The sequence below is a fragment of the Gopherus evgoodei genome, unplaced genomic scaffold (genome assembly GCF_007399415.2).
Source record: "Gopherus evgoodei ecotype Sinaloan lineage unplaced genomic scaffold, rGopEvg1_v1.p scaffold_37_arrow_ctg1, whole genome shotgun sequence".
Lineage (NCBI taxonomy): Eukaryota > Metazoa > Chordata > Testudines > Testudinidae > Gopherus > Gopherus evgoodei.
This window is the reverse complement of record NW_022060049.1, coordinates 996480-1019014: the sequence shown is the minus strand read 5'-3', so window position 1 is coordinate 1019014 and position 22535 is coordinate 996480. Positions and strand designations below refer to the sequence as shown.

Here is a 22535-nt window from a genome sequence, read left to right as displayed (position 1 = left end):
AAGAAAATAGGTGAGTGAACAGATTGATTGATGTGAAACTGGGAGACCACCTTTGGTAAAAAGCTGGGGTGTAGATTTAGGGGAAAGAATCCTTCTCTAACACTATAAAAGGCGGGTCCTCTATCATAGCTTCAAGTTCACCAACCCTTCTCGCAGAAGTGATAGCAACAAGGAAAACAACTTTCATGGAAAGGAGGGACAGAGCATGGTGGTAACAGTTCAAAGTGTGGTTTTGTTAGCATGGAGAGAACTAGATTCAGGTAACCATTGGGGTGTGATCATTTGGATGGGAGAGGTTGTGATGAGGCCTTTCCAAAAATCTAGTGGTTAGTGGGTGTGAAAAGACAGTGCAATCTTCCACTGGACAGTAGAATGGGCTAATCATTGTCAGGTGGACTCTCAAAGAGTTGAGACAAGACCTGATGACTTCAAGAACAGAACATAATCTAGGATCAGGGGGATCCCCATCAGTTCAGGCAGAAATACTTTTTGTTGGACCCAAGATAAGAAACATTTCCATTTGGCTCAGTAACATTATCTAGTGGAGTCCTTCCTGCTGCTGGAGAGGATGTCTTGCACAGCAGGAGAGCATGTGCACGCTAAAGCAAATGCCCATCCAAATACCATGTTCTGAGGTGGAGATCATGTGGCTTGGGATGCCTGATCTCGCTGTTGTACTGGGTCGGGAGATCGGGGAAGCTGTGGAGGGGCACTGATGAGCAGAATGATATGTAGAGGAGATTGGGAAACCGGAATTGCCTGAGCCAACAGGGGGTGATCAGAATGACCATCGTGCTGTCTTGTTAGATCTTGTGCAGTACCTGAGGCAGGAGAGGTAGAGGAGGGAAGGCGTAGTTGATTTGGTCTGACCAAGAGAGCAGGAGAGCATCACCATGAGGGTGGTGACCGAGGCCTCCTCTGGAGCAGTAAGTGGTACATTTGCTGTTTGTTTGCGACATGAATAGGTCTCTGGTCAGGGTCCTCCATCAGGTGGAGGTGCTACTGAATTGTGAAGTTCCCTCTCATGGGAACTGCAAAATGTCTGCTGATCGAGTCTGAGACTACACTCTGTGTCCCTGGATGACAGCCTTCAGACAAGAGAATGTGGTGATTGATGCACCAATTGCAGAGACTGTGCATAGAACGGCCCATCATGTTCCTGTTATAGAAAACAGCAGTAGTGTCTGACATGAGGAGACCGTGATGGGAGTGAATAAACAGAAGAAAGGATTGGCATGCCTTTCTTACAGCTCTGAGTTCCAGGATATTTATGTATCGGGGGGTAGCTGTGTTAGTCTGGATCTGTAAAAGCAGCGAAGAGTCCTGTGGGACCTTATAGACTAACAGACGTTTTGGAGCATGAGCTTTCGTGGGTGAACACCCATTTCATCGGATGCATGTAGTGGAAATTTCCAGGGGCAGGTATATATGTGCAAGCAAGAAGCAGGCTAATGATAACGAGGTTAGTTCAATCAGGGAGGACGAGGCCCTCTTCTAGCAGCTGAGGTGTGAAAACCAAGGGAGGAGAAACTGGTTCTGTAGTTGGCTAGCCATTCACAGTCTTTGTTTAATTGTGAGCTGATGGTGTCAAATTTGCAGATGAACTGAAGCTCAGCAGTTTCTCTTTGAAGTCTGGTCTTGAAGTTTTTTTGCTGCAGGATGGCCACCTTAAGATCTGCTATTGTGTGGCCAGGGAGATTGAAGTGTTCTCCTACAGGTTTTTGTATATTACCATTCCTAATATCTGACACCTCAGCTGCTAGAAGAAGGCCTCATCCTCCCTGACTGAACTAACCTCGTTATCTCTAGTCTGCTTCTTGCTTGCATATATATACCTGCCCCTGGAAATTTCCACTACATGCATCCGACGAAGTCGGTATTCACCCATGAAAGCTCATGCTCCAAAACATCTGTTAGTCTATAAGGTGCCACAGGATATTTATGTACATCCTGGATTCTTGGGGAGACCACGTGACCTGTGCTCATCCATGTGGGCTCTTCAGCCTATCAGGGATGCATTGGTGATGATCGTCTTGTCTGGCAGGAGAGAAGGAAGGGAACCCACACGCATACATGACATGGCTCTGACCATCATAGGAGGGATGATAGCATGAAATCCAGGGAGTGACGATTTGGTGAGTAAACGTACTGGAGCCACGATTCAAGGCAGCAAAGATGGAGTTGTGCAAATGGGGTCACATATGTACACAAAAACCATGTGGCCCAGGAGGGACAGGTAAATTCTGGCTTGTACATAATGATTGCTCATGATGTGAGCACTGTCTGGAACCCATCTTTCAGTAAGCAGGCCCGTACTGTGTCCAAACTGATGATAGCTCCTGTGAAGTCCAGAGAGTGCGTGGGGTCTAGGATTAGGTTTCTCAACGCTGATGTGGACTCCAAGGGATGAAAGGAAGTTGAGCAACATGGAGGTTGATGCTTGGGCTTCTTGCCTGGATCGTGCAATTAGAAGCCAGCCTAATGTCTGACATGGGCTGCAAAGATGGAAAAAACTTTGCGGAAGACTTGGAGTGGTGGCTGTTCTGAAGGGGAGCACCCTGTACTGCAAATAGTGGGTGCCCACTATGAATCTCAGGAAATGTCTGTGGGATGGATGGATATCAATGTGAAAATAAGCAACTTTCATATTGAGAACCGTAAATCACATGTCCTTTTCTATGGATAGGATAATCGCTGCCAGCATGACCATATAAAACTTGTGAATGAACCAACAGATGTCGGAGATTGAGGATTGGTCCCCACTTACCCTTCCTCTTGAGTATCAAGAAGTAAGTTGAGTAAAACCCTGTTCCCTGGTATTTTGTGTGTGTGTGTTCTACTGCTCCCTCTTGTAATAAGGAGTTCAACATTTGGGTGAGAATGCTGTTGTGAGGGCGGTCCTTGAAGAGGGACAGGGAGGGGGGTCTTGGAGAAGGTAATTCGATGAACTCGATCACATGGCCCTGGTGGATGATGTTCAACACCCATTTGTCTATCATCATCACACTCCAACCGTGGGAAAAAGAGTGCTAAATGACCCCTAATTGGGGGGGGGAGAGGGGTTGTGAGGTGGCAGGCATACTAGTTGGCAGCTCTGGGAATCGCCTCAGAAATACTTCTTGGTTGGAGGTTGTAGCTGTGATGTTGAAGCTTGCAAAGGAGGCCCAGGAGGAGGCGAGATAGCTGTGCCTTTTGATGCTTCCAGGGGGACTTTGAAGGCAAAATTGTGGGGACCTATAACACTGCTGGAATTTGAGCTTGGGGGCAGGAGCATAGATGCCCAGTGAACAAAGGGTGGCTCTGGAGTAGTTGAGGGAATGCAGTGATTTATCTGTCTTTTGGTTAAAAGGATGGGATTCACCAAAAGCAAGGTCTTCAACAGTGTTATGTACCTCCCTTGGGAAAGGACAGTTACCTGTTCCGTAACACGTTCTTCGAGATGTGTTGCTCATATCTATTCCACAGTAGGTGGGCGTGCTCACCATGTGCACCGGTGCCAGCAGCTTTCCCTCAGTAGTACTCGTAGAGGGCGCGCTGCTGCAACCTCTGGAGTGGTGCCTCTATAGCACGCTATAAGGAAGCCGCGCACTCCCCCCACCCTCAGTTCCTTCTTGCCGGATCAGCTCCGACACAGGGGAAGGAGGGCGGGATGTGGAATAGACATGAGCAACACATCTCGAAGAATGCCAGTTATGGAACAGGTAACTGTCCTTTCTTCTAGTGCTTGCTCATGTGTATTCCACAGTAGGTGATTGCAAACTATGTCTGATGGAGGTGGGTAGGAGTTCACAGAGTCCCAGGCTGAAGCACAGCTCTGCCGAAAACAGCGTCATCCCTGGCGTAGGAGATGATCGCATAGTGCAACATGAACGTGTATACTGAGGACCAGGTAGCGGCTCTACAGATGTCCCGGATAGGGACATGGGCTACAAAGGCTGCCGCCGAGGCCTGAGCCCTTCTTAAGTAAGCCCTTACGATAGGTGGTGCAGGAACCCCTGCTAGGTCGTAGCATGTGTGGATGCTCGATGTAATCCACTGGGAAAGCCTCTGGATGGAGATCAGCTGACCCCTCATGCGCAACAAAGAGTTGCAAAGAGCTGTGGAACGGCTTAGTCTGATCCAGGTAAAAAGCCAGTGCTCTGCGCACATCGAGCATATGGAGGCAACGTTCCTCGTTGGAGCCATAAGGTTTAGGGCACAGGATAGGCAGGAAGATGTCCTGGACTATGTGAAAAGCGGAGACCACCTTAGGGAGGAATCCCAGGTGTGGGTGGAGCTGAACCTTGTCCTTGTGAAAGACTGTGTAAGGGGGAGGTCGCAGGTCAGGGCCCTGAGCTCTGAGACCCACCGGGCTGACGCGATGGCCACGAGGAAGGCCACTTTCCATGAAAGGTGAGACCATGAGCATGTGGCCAAGGGTTTGAACGGGGGCCCCGTGAGGCGGGATAACATCAAATTTAGATCCCACTGAAGGACAGGGGTTCTAGCATAAGGAAAGGACCGGTCTAGCCCTTTGAGGAAATGCCTGGTCATGGCATGGGAGAAAACCGAGCAGCCCTGGACCGGCGGATGGAATGCTGAAATAGCCGCCAGGTGCACCCTGATGGAGGAAGGACCAGGCCTTGAGTTCTAAGGTGAAGGAGGTACTCAAGGATAAGTTGGAGCAGGGCAGACATTGGGGAAGTACCCAGCTTACCTGCCCACCTGGAGAATCTGGACCACTTCGCCAGGTAGGCTCGGTACGTGGATGGCTTTCTACTTTTGAGGAGGACACGTCTGACCCCTTCCGAACACCTTCTCTCCTCTGCCTCTAGCCATTGATCAGCCATGCTGTCAAATGGAGGGTGGCCAGATTGGGTTGGAGGCGGCGGCTCTGGTCCTTGGAGAGTGGTCTGTGATGGGATGTTAGATGGGGTGAGATATGAGTTACCACAGAGAATTCTTTCCTGGGTGCTGGCTGGTGAGTCTTGCCCACGTGCTCAGGGTTTAATTGGTCGCCATATTTGGGGTCAGGAAGGAATTTTCCTCAGGGCAGATTGGCAGAGGCCCTGGAGGTTTTTCGCCTTCCTCTGCAGCATGGGGCACAGGTCACTTGCTGGAGGATTCTCTGCAGTATGAGGTCTTCAAACCACAATTTGAGGACTTCAGTCACTCAGACATAGGTTAGGGGTTTGTTACAGGAGAGGGTGGGTGAGATTCTGTGGCCTGCATTGTGCAGGAGGTCAGACTAGATGATCATAATGGTCCCTTCTGACCTTAAAGTCTATGAGGTCTGGGCGGAGCGGCAATGGCTGCGGTGGGTCCATGAGCAAGCCCAGGAGGATCCCGTACCAATGTTGCCAGGACCAAGCTGGGGCAATCAGGAGGACATGCGCCTTGTCCATTTTCACTTTCTCCAGGACCTTGTCAATGAGGGGAAACGGGGGAAAGGCATAAAGGAGTTGCCCCGACCATGACAGGAGGAAGGCATCTGAGATCGCATTCCTCCCCATGCACCCCCTCCTCCCCGGAACAGAACCTGTGGCAACGGCAGTTCTGTCGGGTCGCAAACAGGCCTACTTGGGGAGTGCCCCACGCTTGGAAGAGCTGGTGAGTGACTTCCGAGTGGAGTGACCACTTGTGCTGGGAGGAGAAAACCCTGCTCAAGTGATCAGGCCTGTGTGCTGTTGACGCCTGGCAGGTGGAAAGCCTTCAGGGAGATGTCGTGGGCTATACAGAACTCCCAGAGACTGAAGGCATCCAGGAAGAGGGCCGAGGATCTTGTCTCGCCTTGACTGTTGATGTAAAACATCGCAGCGGTGTTATCCATGAGTACTCTGACCACTTTGCAGCGCAGCTGTGAGCTGAACGCCACAAAGGCTAAGCGTGTCGCCCTCAGTTCCCTGACATTTATGTGAAGGAACATCCCCTGGGTCTGTGAGTTCCCTATGAGGGCCCCTCAGCCCAGGTCCGACACATCAGGACATTAGGTCTCATGACGGGGTTGAGTCCCGGAAGGGAATTCCCTGGAGCATATTGGCCAGGCAGGACCACCATTGTAGTGTGGCGATCACTCGTGCCGGTATCGAGAGGACCTTGTCCCGTTTGTCCCGGGCCTGGGAGAACTCAGGCCAACCAGAGTTGAAGGGGCCTCATCTGAAGCCTGGCGTGGCGGACCATGTACAAGCACGCCGCCATGTGGCCCAGGAGCCGCAGGCATGCCCTGGCCGTGGTGATGGGGAACTCCGTGACCAAGGCTATAAGCCACTTCAGGGTCTGGAACCTGTCCAGGGGAAGGGAGGCTGTGGCATTGGAGGCATCCAGGAGAGCGCCTATGAATTCTATGCACTGCACCGGAACCAACGTTGACTTGGCCTTGTTTACGAAGAGGCCTAGGTTAGCACACATAGCCAAGAGCAGGTTCACGTGGTTCTGTACCTGGGAACGCGAGCTGCCCTTTAGCAGTCAGTCATCCAGGTAGGGGAATAGCTGTATCCCTCAGTGTCTGAGGTAGGCCACCACTACCGCCATATGCTTCATGAATACCCTGAGTGCGGTGGATAGGCCAAACGGGAGGACCATAAATTGGTAGTGGTCTTGTCCCACTAGGAAACGGGGGAAGAGTCTGTGCCCCTCGAATATATGGATATGGAAGTATGCGTCCTGAAGATCCAGGGCCACATACCAATCGCCAGGATCCAGAGTGAGTATGATATCTGTCAGAGAGACCATGCGGAACCAGCATTTTGCCATGAACCGATTGAGGTGTCTCAGATCCAGGATGGGCCTGAGCCCCCATTTCGCCTTGGGGATCAGGAAGTAATGAGAGTAAAACCCTTTCCCCTGGAACTCCCCCGGAACCTTTTCCAAAGCTCCCAAGCTGAGGAGCCAACCCACTTCCTGCTGTAGCAGGGGTAAATGCGACAGATCCCCCTTGCCGTCCAAGGGAGTGGAGGTGGAAGGGCGGGGGTGAGACAAATTGTAGCACATAACCCTGGGAAATGGTGCTGAGGACCCATTGGTCTGATGTTATTCGGGACCATTCCGTACGGAACGCACACAAGCGGTTGCCGAAGGCAAACTATTGCTAGGAGGGTCCTCTTGGGGATCACCGGGGTCCCTCCTGCAACCAATAAAAACCGCCTCTTGCCCTGCTGCTTGCCCCTGGAGAGCGCAGGCTGCGGGGTAGAGCAAGACTGCCTCTGAGGTCACCTCTTTTGGGTCTTGGACTTCTTGTAGGCGGGCTCGTATCTCAGCTGGGGTGCAGGGATGGAGGCTTGGATCTTAGGCTTGTCCTTGGGTGGGACGTAGAGCCCGAGGGTTTGAAGGGTAGTACGTGAGCCTTCATGCCATGGAGCCTCATGCCAGTTTGTTCTGCGAATAGGTCCTTGCAGTCAAAGAGAAGATCCTACATCACAGACTGCGCCTCTGCAGAGAGCCCAGACAGCAGTAGCCACGATGCCCTTCGCATGGACACAGCAGAGGCCATGGACCGAGCAGCTGTGTCAGCTGCATCCGCTGCCACCTGCAGAGCAGCCTTGGCGAAGGCAGCACCCTCCTCCATCGGCACCTTAAAATCCTTCCTTTCGTGCTCCAAAAGGGAGGGATCAAATTTCAGCAGTGACCCCTACAAGTTAAACTCATACTGACTGAGGATGGCCTCGTGGTTGGCCACTCGAAGCTGGCCGACGAATAAAGCTTCTGGCCAAACGAGTCCAGTCTTTTAGAGTCTTTATTTTTGGGTGTGGGTCCTGGTTGACCCTGTCTTTCCCTATGATTTACGGACTCCACCACTAGGGAGCTGGGGGCCAGGTAGGTATAAAGGTATTCATGCCCTTTTGTGGGCACAAAGTATTTGTGCTCTGCTTTTTTCCGATATTAGGGCGAGGGAGGTTGGAGTTCGCCAGAAGGCATTGGAGATGTTAGCTACCCCTTCGTGCCGCAGGAGGGCCACTCTGCCCGGTACCGAGCATGAGAGTATGTTAAACAGTGAGTCTGAGGGTCCCTCCATCTCCTCAGCTTGCAGTTAGAGACTGGATGCAACTCGCTTTAGTAACTCCTGATGAGCCCTGAAGTCCTCTTGCAGTGTGGGGCTGCAATTTTGTCATCTGGTGCAGGGGAGGGGGCCGGTACGGGGCTCTGCACGTCGGCTGGGTGCCACGGGATCCATCCCTTGGTCGGACTCCTCGTGTGGTGCCGAGGATCCATGACCTGCTGATATATCCCTCGGGGGTCTGGATAGTGCAGCTGAAGGGGCCTCCAATGCCCCTGCTATTGACCAAAGGCCTTGCTGGGCGTGCACGGGGAGCTAGGGGGTCCACTGGTACCACTGGCCTTGCCACGGGGGCCCTTGCCATTGACCCTGGTGCAGCACCGGCAACGCTAGCTGGTCAGGTTGGCCCGGCTGAGTCTTATGGCGCTGCGTGTAGGTCAAGGTTGGTGTTACCAATGACCTATCGGTGCCATGGGAGCAGTAAGAGCAGTGGTACCGAAAGTGATGTCTGCCACAGGATCGGGACTCCATTGTTGATGAATGGTGCTGCCTTGATCTGCTACTCCTTGAGATGCTTCGACGCCTGGATGCGCAACAACACGGCGTTGGCGATCCCCGCCAGGAGTCGTGGGCACGGTGCCTTGAGGTGAGAGAGCTGGAGTGTGACCCACGACAGTGCCTGTGTTGGGACTGGCTTTGGTAGCTCCTCCGAGAATGGCAGCATCTACGTCTGCCCCTGTCCCACCGATACTCTGTACTTTGCGTGGAGCAGTGCCTGGAACTCTGCTCTGATAGCACCCGACCAGACAACCTGTTGGGCGACGAAAGCGGAGGCTGTGTCCTGACAGGACACTGAGCGGTGAACGGGTCCGAGAGAGATCCCCTGACCAGGATCGGCATCAGGTCAGTGTCGACCATTGAGAGCCCAGTGGCGGTTTGCCTCTGGAGTGGGGTCTGGGTGCTGGCGGTGCCCTGGGCACCTGCAAAGTCATAATGTCCTTGGCCGCCTCCCGGAGAGGCCTGAGTCAACTCAACCGGGCTGCTCTGCTCAACCTGAGTCAGAGCTCTACAGGCCGGGGGACAGGGGAAGAACTGCGGCTGCCCAACGTGGGTCTAACCTCACCTCTTGCTTTCTCTCGACACCTTTGAGGGACAGGGCCTTTCTCTGCTTCTTGGACGTGGAGAGGTGCCAGCCACTGGAAGGTGCTGGGAGATCACTGTGCACCGAAGACGAAGCGCCTGGTGCTGATTCCGCTTGGCGCACCAGAGCTGGGGTCAGTGCCAACTTCATGAGAAGGGCTTGAAGTCTCTCTCTTTTTTAGTTCTGGGTTTAAAGCACCTGCAAATCTTACAGTGGTCGCTGATGTGAAATTCGCCCAAGCAGCAGAGATAGTTGACATGCGGGTCACTTCTAGGCATTGAACGCCTGCAAGACTCACACAATTTAAATCCTGGGGCCTGGAGCATGCTGAAGCTTTATTGAACTAACACAGGTACTACTAACAACAAAACGAGTTCTGGTACGAGCTGCTGCAAAGCTGGAGCAAGTAGTTCTGATGCACCATCACTGGCGGCAAGAAGGATCGGAGGATGGGGGGAGTGAGCAGTTCCCCTTATAGCGCGCTATAGACGCCACTCCAGGGGTTGCAGCAGCACTGCCCCTACGGGTACTGCTTAGGGGAAAACTTCCGGCACTGGTGCACATGGCAAGCACGCACACCTACTGTGGAATACACATGAGCAAGCACTTGAAGAAGAAACCAGAGGAATGGAGCCAAGACATTCTACACATAACTATGGCCGTAGCCATGGCCCTGCAAGAGGTATCTGCTGCCTCTACCCCCAGTTGGAGGGCTATTCTGGCTATTAGCTTCCCTTCCTCAATAAATGCCTGAAAGTGAGCCCAATCGTGTTGTGGCAGGGTATCAGTAAATTCCTGGCACTTGCTGTAATCCAGGAAGTTGCACTTGACTAGTAATGCCTGAGAGTTCACAATACAGAATTGAAGGCTGGCTAAGGAAAATAACTTGCATCCCAAAAGGTCCAAATGTTTGCCCTCCTTATCAGCAGGTGCGGATTGAGAGTGCTGTTGCTTTTCTTGTGCAGTCGTTGACTGGACAACTAGGGTGTTTGGAGGAGGATGCAAAAAATAAAAAAATAAAATGAGGGGGGAGATCTCAGAGCCCTTAGCAAGAACGTAATGCTTTTCGGCCCGAGGTAGCCATACACGTGGGAGAGGTGTGCCATACGGTCCTGGCAGGCTCCAGAATAGCCTCAGTAATAGGCACTGCAATTGTGACTGGTTCCAGGGTCCTAGATTTCTTCCAGCGGAAACTGGAGTTCCCTTGTGAATCCCTGCAACAGTTCCTTGAAATTGCCTGAAGCCATTCAGAGGTGTAGGGGATGCTGCAGTCACTGCTTCATCCGGAGATGAAGAGGGAAAATTTACCAATTCTGGCAGCACCGCCAGGACCAGACTGAGGTGTTCGTCCTCTACCAACAGATCCAAGAGTCTGCTAGAAGGAACCTTTAAGCAGGAGGCAGGCAAAACGTTCCGTGGACCAGGCTGGTTCCAAGGGGGGGGGTATTGGGACCAGGTCTCCAGTATAGCCAGATCCAAGGAAGGTTGTGGTGGCCCCCACGGTACCAATGGCTCTGAGGCCGTTGAAATGGTGGATGCTGCCATGGATGTAGCAGTCTCTGTGAAGACACGTACGGGTGACAGGACATAGCTGGTTCCGATTCTTCAGAGGAGGAGAAGGCAGATTGGTTCAAATAGTGGTACCGTCAGAACTGGTGGAAGAGTGTAGATCATCAGAGCAGATGGTGAGAGGACCTGTACTGGGGCTGTATCCTGAGGTGGAGAAACCCTCTCTCTAAAGGTGGAAGGGCTGGCTGGCTGGGGTGACTCTGGGTCCAGCAAGGCGAACATGTCCTAGGGTTCAGGTACAATTCTAGATCTCTCCGGTGTCACAGGCACTCTTTCCCTGGGCTCATATCCATGCCGGTGGCATGGACTTTCCCAGAACAGGAGGAGTCCATGTCTTGCAGAGGGTTGGTGATGACTGTACTGTTGGACAGGTGCTTGGAAGTACCAGATTCCATTGCTTGTGGGACTTCTTCGCATGCCTATGGGACTTAGTGAGAGTTCCATCCCCATGGCTCGAACCCGTGGAAGGAGCGTTCACATTCTTTGGCTTTGAGGAAGACTTAGTATCATGCTTATGGGTATGCATCCTTACCTCCCAATTAGACGCCACCATAGGGTTTGTAGGGGTGGTTCTGCCATACTGGCTTTGGTTGTGGTAATGGCAGGTGCCCATTCCTCGCTGCTTCAGGCTGATACACGGGGAGTTTCTCTGCCTGGGTCCGAGTGAGGCCTCATGGCAAGCTCCATGTGGTGCTTTTGGAAGCAGAGGATCTGGTCTTTTTTGGTGTGGCTGGGAAAGAATTGGCAAATACTGCATCTGGATGTGATATGAGCTTCCCCCAAGCAGTAGGGACAGTATTGGGTTCATCACTGATGGAGAAGCAGCACGGGCATGAGGTGCAGAGTCTGATGCCCAGAATCCTGGCCGTAGTCCAGTACCTGCATGCTGGTACTGGGTGGTGTGTTGGATGAAGAAAAAAACAAGCTCCAATCTTATCTTGACTAAGTGCTAAAACTGCAGTAAAAACTGTAATAAACTGTCAAGTATCAGAGGGGTAGCCGTGTTAGTCTGGATCTGTAAAAGCAGCAAAGAGTCCTGTGGCACCTTATAGACTAACAGATGAAAGCTCATGCTCCAATACGTCTGTTAGTCTATAAGGGGCCACAGGACTCTTTGCTGCTTGTAATAAACTGGTAAAACTATCATAAAACTGGCTAAAACTATGTACAACTATCTTAATTAAAGATGCATCAGAGAGGACATTGAAAGTTCCAACCTGAACCATGCGGCAGTGAGAAGAACTGGAGATGCATTTGGTCAGCCGCTCCCTTTAACACCTTAGATGAAGCACAAGGTGAGCCAGGGCGCATGAAAGGACCAACAGACACTACTTTCAAATTCTCCAACTCTGGGCACATGGTGTTGTTCATGGCTTAACCCATCAGTGGAACATAAATAGGGACTATTACTTGAAGAAGGTGATGTTACCATCTGAAGGCTGTTCACAGTGGCATGTATGAAATGAGTTGGTAGTCTCACTTTATGGCTCCTGGTTCCTGTATTGTCAAATCATCACATCTGTGCCCGCCATTTGTGGTCAGAAGTGTAGGGCTGAATGAGTAACAAAGACTGAACTTCCCTCCCACGCACAGGGAGTCCCCTCTGCATCCCAGTGACACAGGTGGGAGACGCTTGCCCTGCTGTGCCCAGGCTGTTCCTGATCTGCAGATAGAAGCCATCAGTTCTTACAGCTCTCAGCCAGGCCAAACTCTCTTGTACAATCACTTTAACATTAAAAAATTGGGCCCAAACCTAAATGAAGCAGTGAGGCTAATGGTGTCCCCTCAGCCACAACACTTGCATACTCTGTGAACCAAGAGTTCTCAGGGGAAGCTGAACTAATTACTATAGGGACTGATACTTGAACTGGGACTCCAAGGATATTCCAGCACCCATACAAATATGAGCTAGGATACACTGATGGCAATGTCATTCTTTAGCTCCCAAGCAGCCACTGCACCCGAATAAGCCATATTTCACAGCACTGGTGCACCCAGCGCTGAACATCTCAAACACTTCACAACCTTTCCCCTGCAATGCACAGGGCAGGTATCATCTCATCATTTTAGAAATGGGGACACTGAAGCTCACAGGTGAAAGCTGCTGCCCACTGAGCCTCTTGTTTGTTTCCCCAGACCCCAAGCTGTGACCAGATGTGCCGAATTAATGGTATTTTAAGTGTTGTTATAGCCATGTGGGCCCCAGCATATGAGAAGTAATATATTTTATTGGACCAACTTCTGCTGGTGGAAGGTATAAGCTTTCAAGCTTCACAAAGCTCTTCTCCATGTCTTGGGAAGGAAGAAGTCTGATTTCCTTCTCCAGACCTGAAAAGAGTTCTATGAAGCTTAAATGCTTGTACTTTCCACCAACAGAAGCTGGTTCAATAAAAGCTATTACCTCACCTACCGTGTCTCAGTGTATTTTAGAATAGCTCTGTGCTTACTGGCTCTATGGCACTCAGAGTTGCACTACCCTTGCAGGAGGCCAGGATAGCCCCCTGCTGGTAGAAGGATGCATCCACTGCATCCATTTTCTGCACCCAAAACAGACAGCATATTTCATTAACTCGGGCAACTGAAACGGTTACCAGTGGTGAGAGGGGAACATGAACACCCTTCCCATATGATGTGAAGAGTAAGGCCCAAGGAATGGACCCATGCATATTCCCCAAGTAATGAGACACCAGGCACATCTCCCATGGCCCAGTGCAGGACTGCGCACCAGTGTCTATTTGTTCAGTACAGTTAAAGGACTTTCCACCTTTTCCTTTATGTCACTAAGTGACCTAGCAGTAGATCACATTGCGAGTGAGCTTTGACTTTTGCTGCTACTCAGCTGGTATTTTATTTTGCATCCAGAATATTGAGTACTAATCCCCATAGCTCAGAAACCATTGCAGGGCACAGCATCAGGGAGAGAGAGAGCACTAAAACTAATTTACTCTTGTGAGCCTCACCCTGGCGTGAAGGGACAGGTCTGCTCAATCTGGGATAAGACAAGAGGCCAGGTCCACTTCGAGGCATCCCAACCTGTGTCCTAAGCAGAAGAGGATGGGGGATCTAGCTGAGTAGATCAAACTGTTAGAGAAGGGACAGCTTTGGCCTAGAATTTTTAAGAGCTTTACACTGAGTTTAGCCTCTCCATATAGCTTAGAGTTCCTGTGCCCCATTCGCACAAAGAATATAGACCAAATGCTGGAGTGTAGGCAGGTCAGACCAGGCCACTAAACAACCCCTTCCCCCAAACCGACTGCATCCAGCTGTGGTGAACTGTTACCTTTTTAGGGGCGACGGGTGTTTTCAGTTCCTGTTTTTGTCTGTCTTTGTCCTGTACTCCAGGTGGTGGCACATTCTGTTCAGGGGGTCTGATTACAGGCCGCCCACCCTCCATTGGTTTCATTTCTGTTCCTGAAACACACACACACCACAGTAAGGGCAAAAGACCATTCCTGCAGGCTACCAGGGTGTCTGAGCATTTAGGGAGTAATCCTGTCCCTTTCTTCTCCACTGTCGAGGGCAGGCCAATAGATTGAGGTGTAGACTCTCAGGCTTTCACCATGCTGAGCAGTCCATTTCTCCATCTCAGCCTTCAAAGGGAAACATACTAGTCCATGTTACACCTAAAATACACATTTCAACACTAACAGTGAAGGGGTTCCAACTCACTTTGCTGGATATGTGCAGGGGGTTTGATGCTCTCTGGGTGCTTGGGAGGTTCCTGCCGCAACGTGGGGCTGAATGTTTCGTTTCGGATGACTGGTGAATGCATCTTCTCTTCCTTTGCCGCCATGGGCTGGGATTGCACGACAGAGGGTGCTCTCAGCTCCTGCCACGTTAGCACATTGAGATGGATCAGTCATTATCCAAACACCTTCCTTGATGTAAATCCATCCCACATCCACAGAGCCAGTAACATCCTGAACAATCCACCAAGAGGGTCCCACAATGGAGCTGGCCTAGCCTCTAATGCATGCTCATGGAGCGTGCACCATTGTGAGCATGTGCCCAAGCTACCCACACAGGTTGGGAACCATGTACTTTGAGAGCAGGCCATTTGGAACCCCACATTCAGGCAATGCCTTCCTTTACCTGTTTTTTTGGCTGTATATTTTGCTGAGGTGGTGACTGGTGGCCCAGACCCTGGAACTGGGGCATCTGTGGGGAATGCATCATGAGAGGGGAAGGTGCTTCCCTCAAGTGACCTGGAACAATTCAGCACCAGTCAGTTAACAGGTCATCACTATCATTTATCCAAACATTAACCAATGTGAGAACTCGTCCTTGAGTCAGACTGAGCAGCATGCAGGTTGAGTTTAACCCAGGTGCACCTTACAGATATAGGAAGACTCCACACCAGTTTGGTAGTTTCCGTAGTCCAGTCCTACCCCTCAGTACTTCCAGGTGTCACATGGGCTGCACTGCCACACAGCATACAGGAATTTAGAAGCAACTTTAGGACTCTGTCATTCAGATCAGCACACAAACAGCCATATACTTAATTGCATCTATTTACTGTTCTCCATAAGCTTGCCAGACTTGCATGGAGTGGTATTCAGATAGGGGAAACCTTCCACTGGCCTTCTTACTGTCCGGTGTCAGGCCAGTGCCATGGTTGTCACAGGCACATTCACAATGCACAAGGGCTGTAGGTGACTGGGAAGTGAAAAGGATTTTGTTGGATTGCCTTTTGGATTTGGCCATGAAGCTTATGGACTTCATTCTGAGGAATGGAAAAACTCCATCCAAAATACATTCATATTTTAAAGAATTTGTAAGCTCCCCTGTGCAATTTCTTCCACTGAATCACTGAACATTTGAGAATCACTGAACATTTACTATTTTAAAAAACTCTCCTCTTACATTTCTATGCCACAGGAGTCCCTGAAGATCTCTGTTCAGGAATCATACATGGACTTTAGGGCACAGAGAACTGAGGGAGCACCTGGCGACATCCATTTCATTTGCTGTTCACTGAAATTTATAAGGAAAGTGAGCTTTCCTTTTTCAAGCTCTTGTTGGACTCAGCCAACACATTAAGGCACTAGAGAGGTGCTCAGCAGATTGCCCTATGGTGGGGAGGGAGGGTGCAACTGAATTTCACTTGTCTGCACCCTTATTTGTCTGCCCTCTATTGTTATATCTCCCTGGCTTGTAACAGCTCACAGAAATCCTATATGATGATTTATGATAGGAATGGAAGAATCCTGTATTCATTTGAAACTACAGGTGGCGGCGGAGAAGAAGAGAGGACGGGTGGGGGATTGAAAGAGGCAGGATGTAGTAATTCCAATTAGAATTTAACTAAAGCACCATGATACCCACCCCCACCCCCGACTAGATATCTTTAATGAACCAAAGTGAACCTCAGTTTTACATTTAAATGGAAAGACAGCACTCCAGCAGCACCCTGCTGGGGGCCCAGCCTGGTGCTAAAGAGAACCACCTCCTGAATCGCTAAATAACCTGTAACACTTTTTGCAATGCTTGGGTTTTTCTTGGAGGCCTTTCCTCTCCCATCAAAATCCTGCTCAACCCATTCTAACATCTGGGGATAGCTCAGTGGTTTGAGCGTTGGCCTGCTAAACCCAGGGTTGTGAGTTCAATCCTTAAGGAGGCCACTTAGGGATCTGCGGCAAAAATCAGTACATGGTCCCACTAGTGAAGGCAGGGGGCTTGACTTGATGACCTTTTGGGGTCCTTTCCAGTTCTATGAGATAGGTATCTCTCTCTCTATATATATATATTAACAACATCTGAGAAGGTCACAGCCCAAAGTATGATGGCTGAAAGCCACTGACACAGTTCAATGTTTAGCATAGGAGGAAAAAATTAAAAGCACATTCTGAAAACAGCACTTCATCCAACAGCCAGGGGTCATTACATAACATATCTAAAACACAAAGGTAAGGAAAAGCAAAAAGAATTCATGCTAAATATTTAAGACAGACAAAATATATATTTGTCCTTCACACAAAAAATGAATACCCATCTTCCTGTACACTATTATCCTATAATAAAGCTTGTTAGAGATTGTAGAGAAAATATTCTTGATCGAAGGCTCTATGAGGGAGACTAGGCTACACCATCATCAGCACAAATAATTTTACAAGGGTTTAAAACATGCCCATAGCTAGGAGGGACAAGGCCCTGTCTATGTCTCAGGGACCAGTCTGAGCACTCCGCTTGAGACTTTCCACTCGCCCAATCTGGGTAGAACCACTCACGCAGTCATAGGAACTTTATGTCCTTTTCAGCTGTGCCTCCACTGGGGCATATTCCTGAAGAGCTGTCATTAAGGCAGGGAAAGCACTTTGGGAAAGGTGCTTGCCATCTGATCACTTGCTGGGGGCTAGCATACATGTACATGTTTAGTGTTGTAATGCGAGCCTGGCTATTCTGGAGATGCTGGCTCTTTCCAGAGTCTGACTGTCACCAGATTCTAACTACACCTCTATCTCGATATAAAGTGACCCGATATAATGCGGTAAAGCACTGCTTCGGGGGGGCAGGGCTGCGCACTCCGGTGGATCAAAGCAAGTTTGATATAATGTGGTTTCACCTATAACGCGATAAGATTTTTTGGTTTCTGAGACAGTGTTATATTGAGGTAGAGGTGTCTTTGTATTTTAACATCTAATAAACTACTCAAGGGGACAACTTAAAGTGCTTGGCTAGTAAACAATACTCAGCAGCCATCCTCCTTGACCTCAGTTTATCTCCTTTTACCGGATACTACACGGGCAGTCATGCACTTCCAATCCTTTCCTGAAGAACTTCCCAACATGCCTGCCAATAGCGCACAGAACTTTAAATCCAAACAGAATCAGGAAGCCTGATCTGCTCTTGGGGAGGTGGTGATTTATGCTCTTACTATGAAATCACAAACCAAATGTCCTGCCAAAGGGAGCAAACAGCCCCTTTTCTAGATGGAGCTTGTCAACTGTTCCCTGATTTCAGGACAGGCTAGACTTCTGGGCTGAAATGGGATAGGATCAATCTTAACAGGGCACAGCACTGCCAGTTAGAATCTGATTCCTAACTTTGAGCCCTACAACAGTTGGTTTCCCCATGGATGGGGATTTAAGCTCCCAGAAGAAAAGCTTAGAGTCCTCAATAGGCTATCAAGTTATCAAGGAATTCCTCAGAGACTAAGTACGTTAACTGATGACCTGTCTGTGCTCCAAGCCCGATGCCAACTCACCAACAGTATTTGCAAAGCTCAGAAGATTGTGGAACAATCATATTCCAACCAGGCATCCACTGCCCTTAATTTGTTACTAATTTTAGATGCGCGGATGTTAAAAACTCAGAGGGAAAATTTCAGCACTCACCAGTTGAGTAGGGGTCGGGCTTATGGTGCCGTGGTGATGGGTGGTGCTGGATGACTTGCTGAGGTTTAGCTGACTGTGGCTGCGGGGGTGGATGCTGCTGCGGGGGTGGCTGAGGCTGAGGGATATGAGGAGGGAATTGCATGGGCTGCATGTGCATTGGCCTCTGCTGCAGCTGTTGTACTGAGGGATGAGCAGGAGGCTGAAGGGATGGTTGAGGCTGTGACTGGACCTTCACTGAAGGGAGGAGAGGAGTCTGCGGCTGCACTTTCTGCAGCTGTTGAAGATAGAGCTGCATCTGGCTGGTGCTCAGAGGCAGGCTGTGATGAGGCGTGGAAGGCTCCTCATCCTCCAGGAGGACCTGGGGAGGCTGAGGCAAAGGCGGCTGGGGGAGCATGGGCTGCTGGCTTATGGCTGGTGACGTTGCTGGAGGACGTGAAGGCTTAGGGGGTAGTGCTGCGGCTCGATTACTGGGTCTCGATGGCTGCTGAGGCAGAGCGTTGTGCAAAGCTGGGGAAGAAGAGCAGGAATACATGGCATCACATACAACAGAAGAAAAAGAGCACAACTCCCCACAGCAAAACTGCACAAGTTATTCTGCTTATTAGACTGTCCACGCCAAACAGAGGAAAAAGCTGTGCCATTACATCACACAGAATACGCATGGAATATAAATAAGATCTCATGGCATCTAACCCCATTTCTTAATCATGTGACCATACGTCCTTATCTAACACATCAAGCTATCCCCAGACTTGCACAGCCTGGGACCATGTGGTGCCAGTTAGGGAACCCAGGGCTGTAGAACAAACAATGACTTACTGTAACCATGTTTCTTTGAGATGCGATGCAGATGCATATTCCACTTAGGTGTGTATGTGTGCCCAGAGCACTGGAGCTGGAGAAATTTGCCGAACAGTACCCGTAGAGGGGCAGTGCTCATGCCTATATGAGACGGCACCACCCCAACCATCCCTCAGTTCCTTTGCATTGAATGCCCAGACAGCAGGCATGCAAAGTGGACAGACAGCGGGTCGCAGAATACACACCTGCATCACAACTTGAAAAACCACAAGTACAGTAAATAACCATTTCTTCTTCTTCAAACAGATGCAGCTGTGTATTCTATTTTCCACTTAGGTGAATTACAAGTAATACCACCCCCCCTGGAGGCGGGGCTCAGAGTCTATCTAAACAAGGATTGCTGGGCAGCTCTACCAAAGCTTGCTTCTGCCCTTGAAGATGTGGTGATGGCGTAATGGTTCGTGAATGTATGTATCAATGACCACTCAGCAGCCCTGAAAACATTCAGTATGGAAAGATTACTAAGGAACACTCTGGACATTGCTTGCATCCTCATACGAGCTCACATGCATGCACTGAGGAGTGTAGCCAAGGCTATTTCATCTGCTGTCAATGCAGGATGTTACCCATCTGGAGATCTGCGACGAGACCAGTTGACCCGCCATGCAATCTGCATATGGCACAAACAAATGATATGAGGCTCAAAACAGTTTAGTTCTGTCCAGATAAAACAGCTAGATATTGCCTGACATTTAAGGTATGGAGATGCAGGTCCTCCAAAGATGAATGCGGTTTAGTAAAAAACTCCAGTAAATACATCACCAGGTTCCAATGAAACAGAAACCACTTCAGACAAAAATGTGGGGTGTGGTTGTAAAGTTACCTTGTCTTCACAGGACTGTATATAAGGAGGTTCTGCCATTGGAGCTTGCAACTCTCACAGTCTCCTTGCTGATCTTATTGCTACCAGGGAACCGGTTTTCTGACACAAGAGCAAAAAGGGACAAGATAATAGGGGCTACAATGGATGACCCATCAGAGTTGCAAGGATTGTGTTTAGGTCCGACAAGGGAACTGGCTCTAACGGAAGATATAGACAAAAGCCCTCTTAAGAATCGCATTACCATGGCGCTGGAGAAGACTGACTTTCCCTGAAGAGGGGGATGAAATGCCAGTATCGCTGCCAGATGCACTTTCAATGGACTAAGCCAGTGGTCTTCAATCTATTTACCACTGTGGGCCACATACGCAGGTCTGTGTGTGTTATGTGGGCTGCATCCACGCAATATATATTTTACTTGTATGGCTCTGAGGATGTCATGGGCTGCAACTGTGTGCTGATTGGGGCACAAGTGGCCTGCGGGTTGAGAACTACTGGACTAAGTGCAAGCCGCCACGTCTGAAGGTGAGCAAGTACTCCTAGATGTCATGGGGAGAAATCGGTTTCGATTGGATTCCACGAGCTAATGACCATACCAAAAAAGGTTTACATTTTGCTGAGTAGGCCATTCTGGTAGAGGACTTTCTACTGATGAGCAGCACTTGTTCGACAGCCACTGAACACTGCTCTTTCTCCTCATTCAGGCATGCAGAAGCCATGCTGTGAGATGCAGAGCCAAGCACATGATGCAAGATGCATCTGTGATTCTGATTTAGTAGGTTGTGATGGAGAGGAAGCCTCATGGGAGGCTGAATAGACAGCATGAGACAGTCAGAGAAGCAGCTTTGTCTTGGGCACATCGTGTCACCAAGAATGATCTTGGCCTGAGCCACCTTGAGCTAGAGGATGACCTGAGGGTGATCAGGATCACAACCACAGTGAGTTTGGACAGGGAGGCTTGACTGAGGCCCAGTTGAGAGCAGAACGGACGACATTTCCTCGTCCCTTCAAGTGAACAGGTCAATTATTGGGATGCCCCAAGCTGTGAAGATAACCCAGAGGACACTTGTTTTCAGGGACCATGTGTGTCTTAGTGAAAAATACCTGCTGAGATAGTCTGAACGTTATTTTGAACCCCAGGCAACTGAATGACTAGAGTAACATTATTCTCGACGCAGAACTGCCACAGCCTGATTGCCTCTAGGCAGAGCAATCTGGAGCATGCTCCCCACTGTCTGTTTACCTAACACCTTGCGGTTATATTGTCAGTAAGTATGCGAACCACCAAGTCTCTGATACGTTGCCAAAAAGCGTGACATGCATTTTAGATGGCCCAAAGTTCCAGCAAGTTGATATGGAGCGAGGCTTCCTGTGCCGATCACAGTCTCTGTACTTTCAATGACCCCAGATGCACCCTCCAATCCATCTGTGAGGCTTTGGAAACAACCGGACATGGTTGGCGAAGGCTGGACAAAGAGAACGTCTTAGCAAACATTCTGTGGACACATCCACCACTGCAGAGTCTAGGACTAGTGGAGGGAGATGAACCAGTCTGTTTAGAGAAGAGCGAGCAGGATGCAAGACAGTCCTGAGCCACATTTAAAGTGGATGGAGGTATAACTTTGCAAACTGGACCACCTGTGTGCAAGCAGACACATGGCCCAAATCTCAGGCATGATCTAACTGTCATGGAAGGCTGAGATTTCATACTGAAGCAAAGACGACGAATTATCTGAAAACGGTCAGTCAGCAGAAATGCTCCTGATGTCGTGGAATATAATAGGGCCCCAAGTAACTCAATATTCTGAGTGGGAGCCAAGGCTGACTTTCTGCTGTTTAGGGTGAGACCCAGACAGTCAGGCAACCGCAGTGTGGTACTGACATGAGCAAGAAGTTCCTCTCTGGATCTGCCCCTCCGTAACCAGTTGTTAAGATACAGGAAGATGTGAATTCCATTCTTCCTGAGATATGCCGTAACAATTGTGCATTTAGTAAAAACCCTGGGGGCAGAAGAGAGGCCAAATGAAGCACCGTGTACTGAAACTGGCATTCTGCCATGAAGAACTGAAGGAATTTTCTGTGACTCGGTATAACTGACTCGGGGGAATTCTGCACTAAAAAAAAGGGAAAGTTACTCATCTTGTGCAGTAATGTAGGTTCTTCGAGATGTGTCCCCCTATGGATGCACCACACTAGGTGTTCGGGCACCCCTGCATGCATAACCAGAGATTTATGGTAGCTGTGCTTGGCTGGATCACACATGTGCGGTCCTCATCTTGTGCTGCTTCAGGTGGTTAATTAGTGCTGTGCAATAAACTCTCCCTCAGTTCCTTCTCTACTGCAGAGCCTACCAATAACTCTGAAGTAGAGGGGAGGAGCAAGGGTAGTGGAGCACTCACAGGGGGACATAGCTCGAAGAACCAATGTTACTGCACAAGGTAACTTTCTCTTCAAGTGATGTCCCTGTGGGTGCGCTCCACTCTGGGTGACTTCAGACCAGTACCCTCCGGAAGGCTTCAGAGTTGAAGTCGTAGCAGACAAAAGCGCAGTGAGTCCAAACAGGTCATTGGAGGTTGCCTGTTGTTCTAAAGTGTAATGTTGAGTAAATGTATGGGCTGACACCTAGGTTGTGGTCTTACAGATTTCTGCAATGGGAACATTGTTAAGAAATGCTTCAGAGTTTGATAAGGTCCTGGTGGAATGCGTGTGAATCCCCATAGGGCAGTAGTGGGCAACCTTTGGCCCGTTAGGGTAATCTGCTGGCAGGCCGCGCGACAGTTTGTTTACATTGCCCATCCGCAGGCACAGCCGCCTGCAGCTCCCAGTGGCTGCGGGAAG

The 22535-nt window shown here is 49.8% G+C and overlaps 1 protein-coding gene across 12 annotated transcripts in view; it reads right to left on the bottom strand.

Annotated features, from left to right (window-relative positions):
- BRD4 (bromodomain containing 4) overlaps nt 1-22535 on the bottom strand; it is a 212417-nt gene that overhangs the window by 7934 nt on the left and 181948 nt on the right. For all 12 annotated transcript variants that reach the window (XM_030545377.1, XM_030545381.1, XM_030545380.1 and 9 more), the window contains 4 exons: nt 18017-18523; nt 14775-14887; nt 14352-14511; nt 13963-14093 (listed from right to left, as the gene is read on the bottom strand). In XM_030545377.1, the coding sequence (XP_030401237.1) occupies nt 13963-14093; nt 14352-14511; nt 14775-14887; nt 18017-18523 (911 nt within the window). The remainder of the gene's footprint in view (nt 1-13962; nt 14094-14351; nt 14512-14774; nt 14888-18016; nt 18524-22535) is intronic.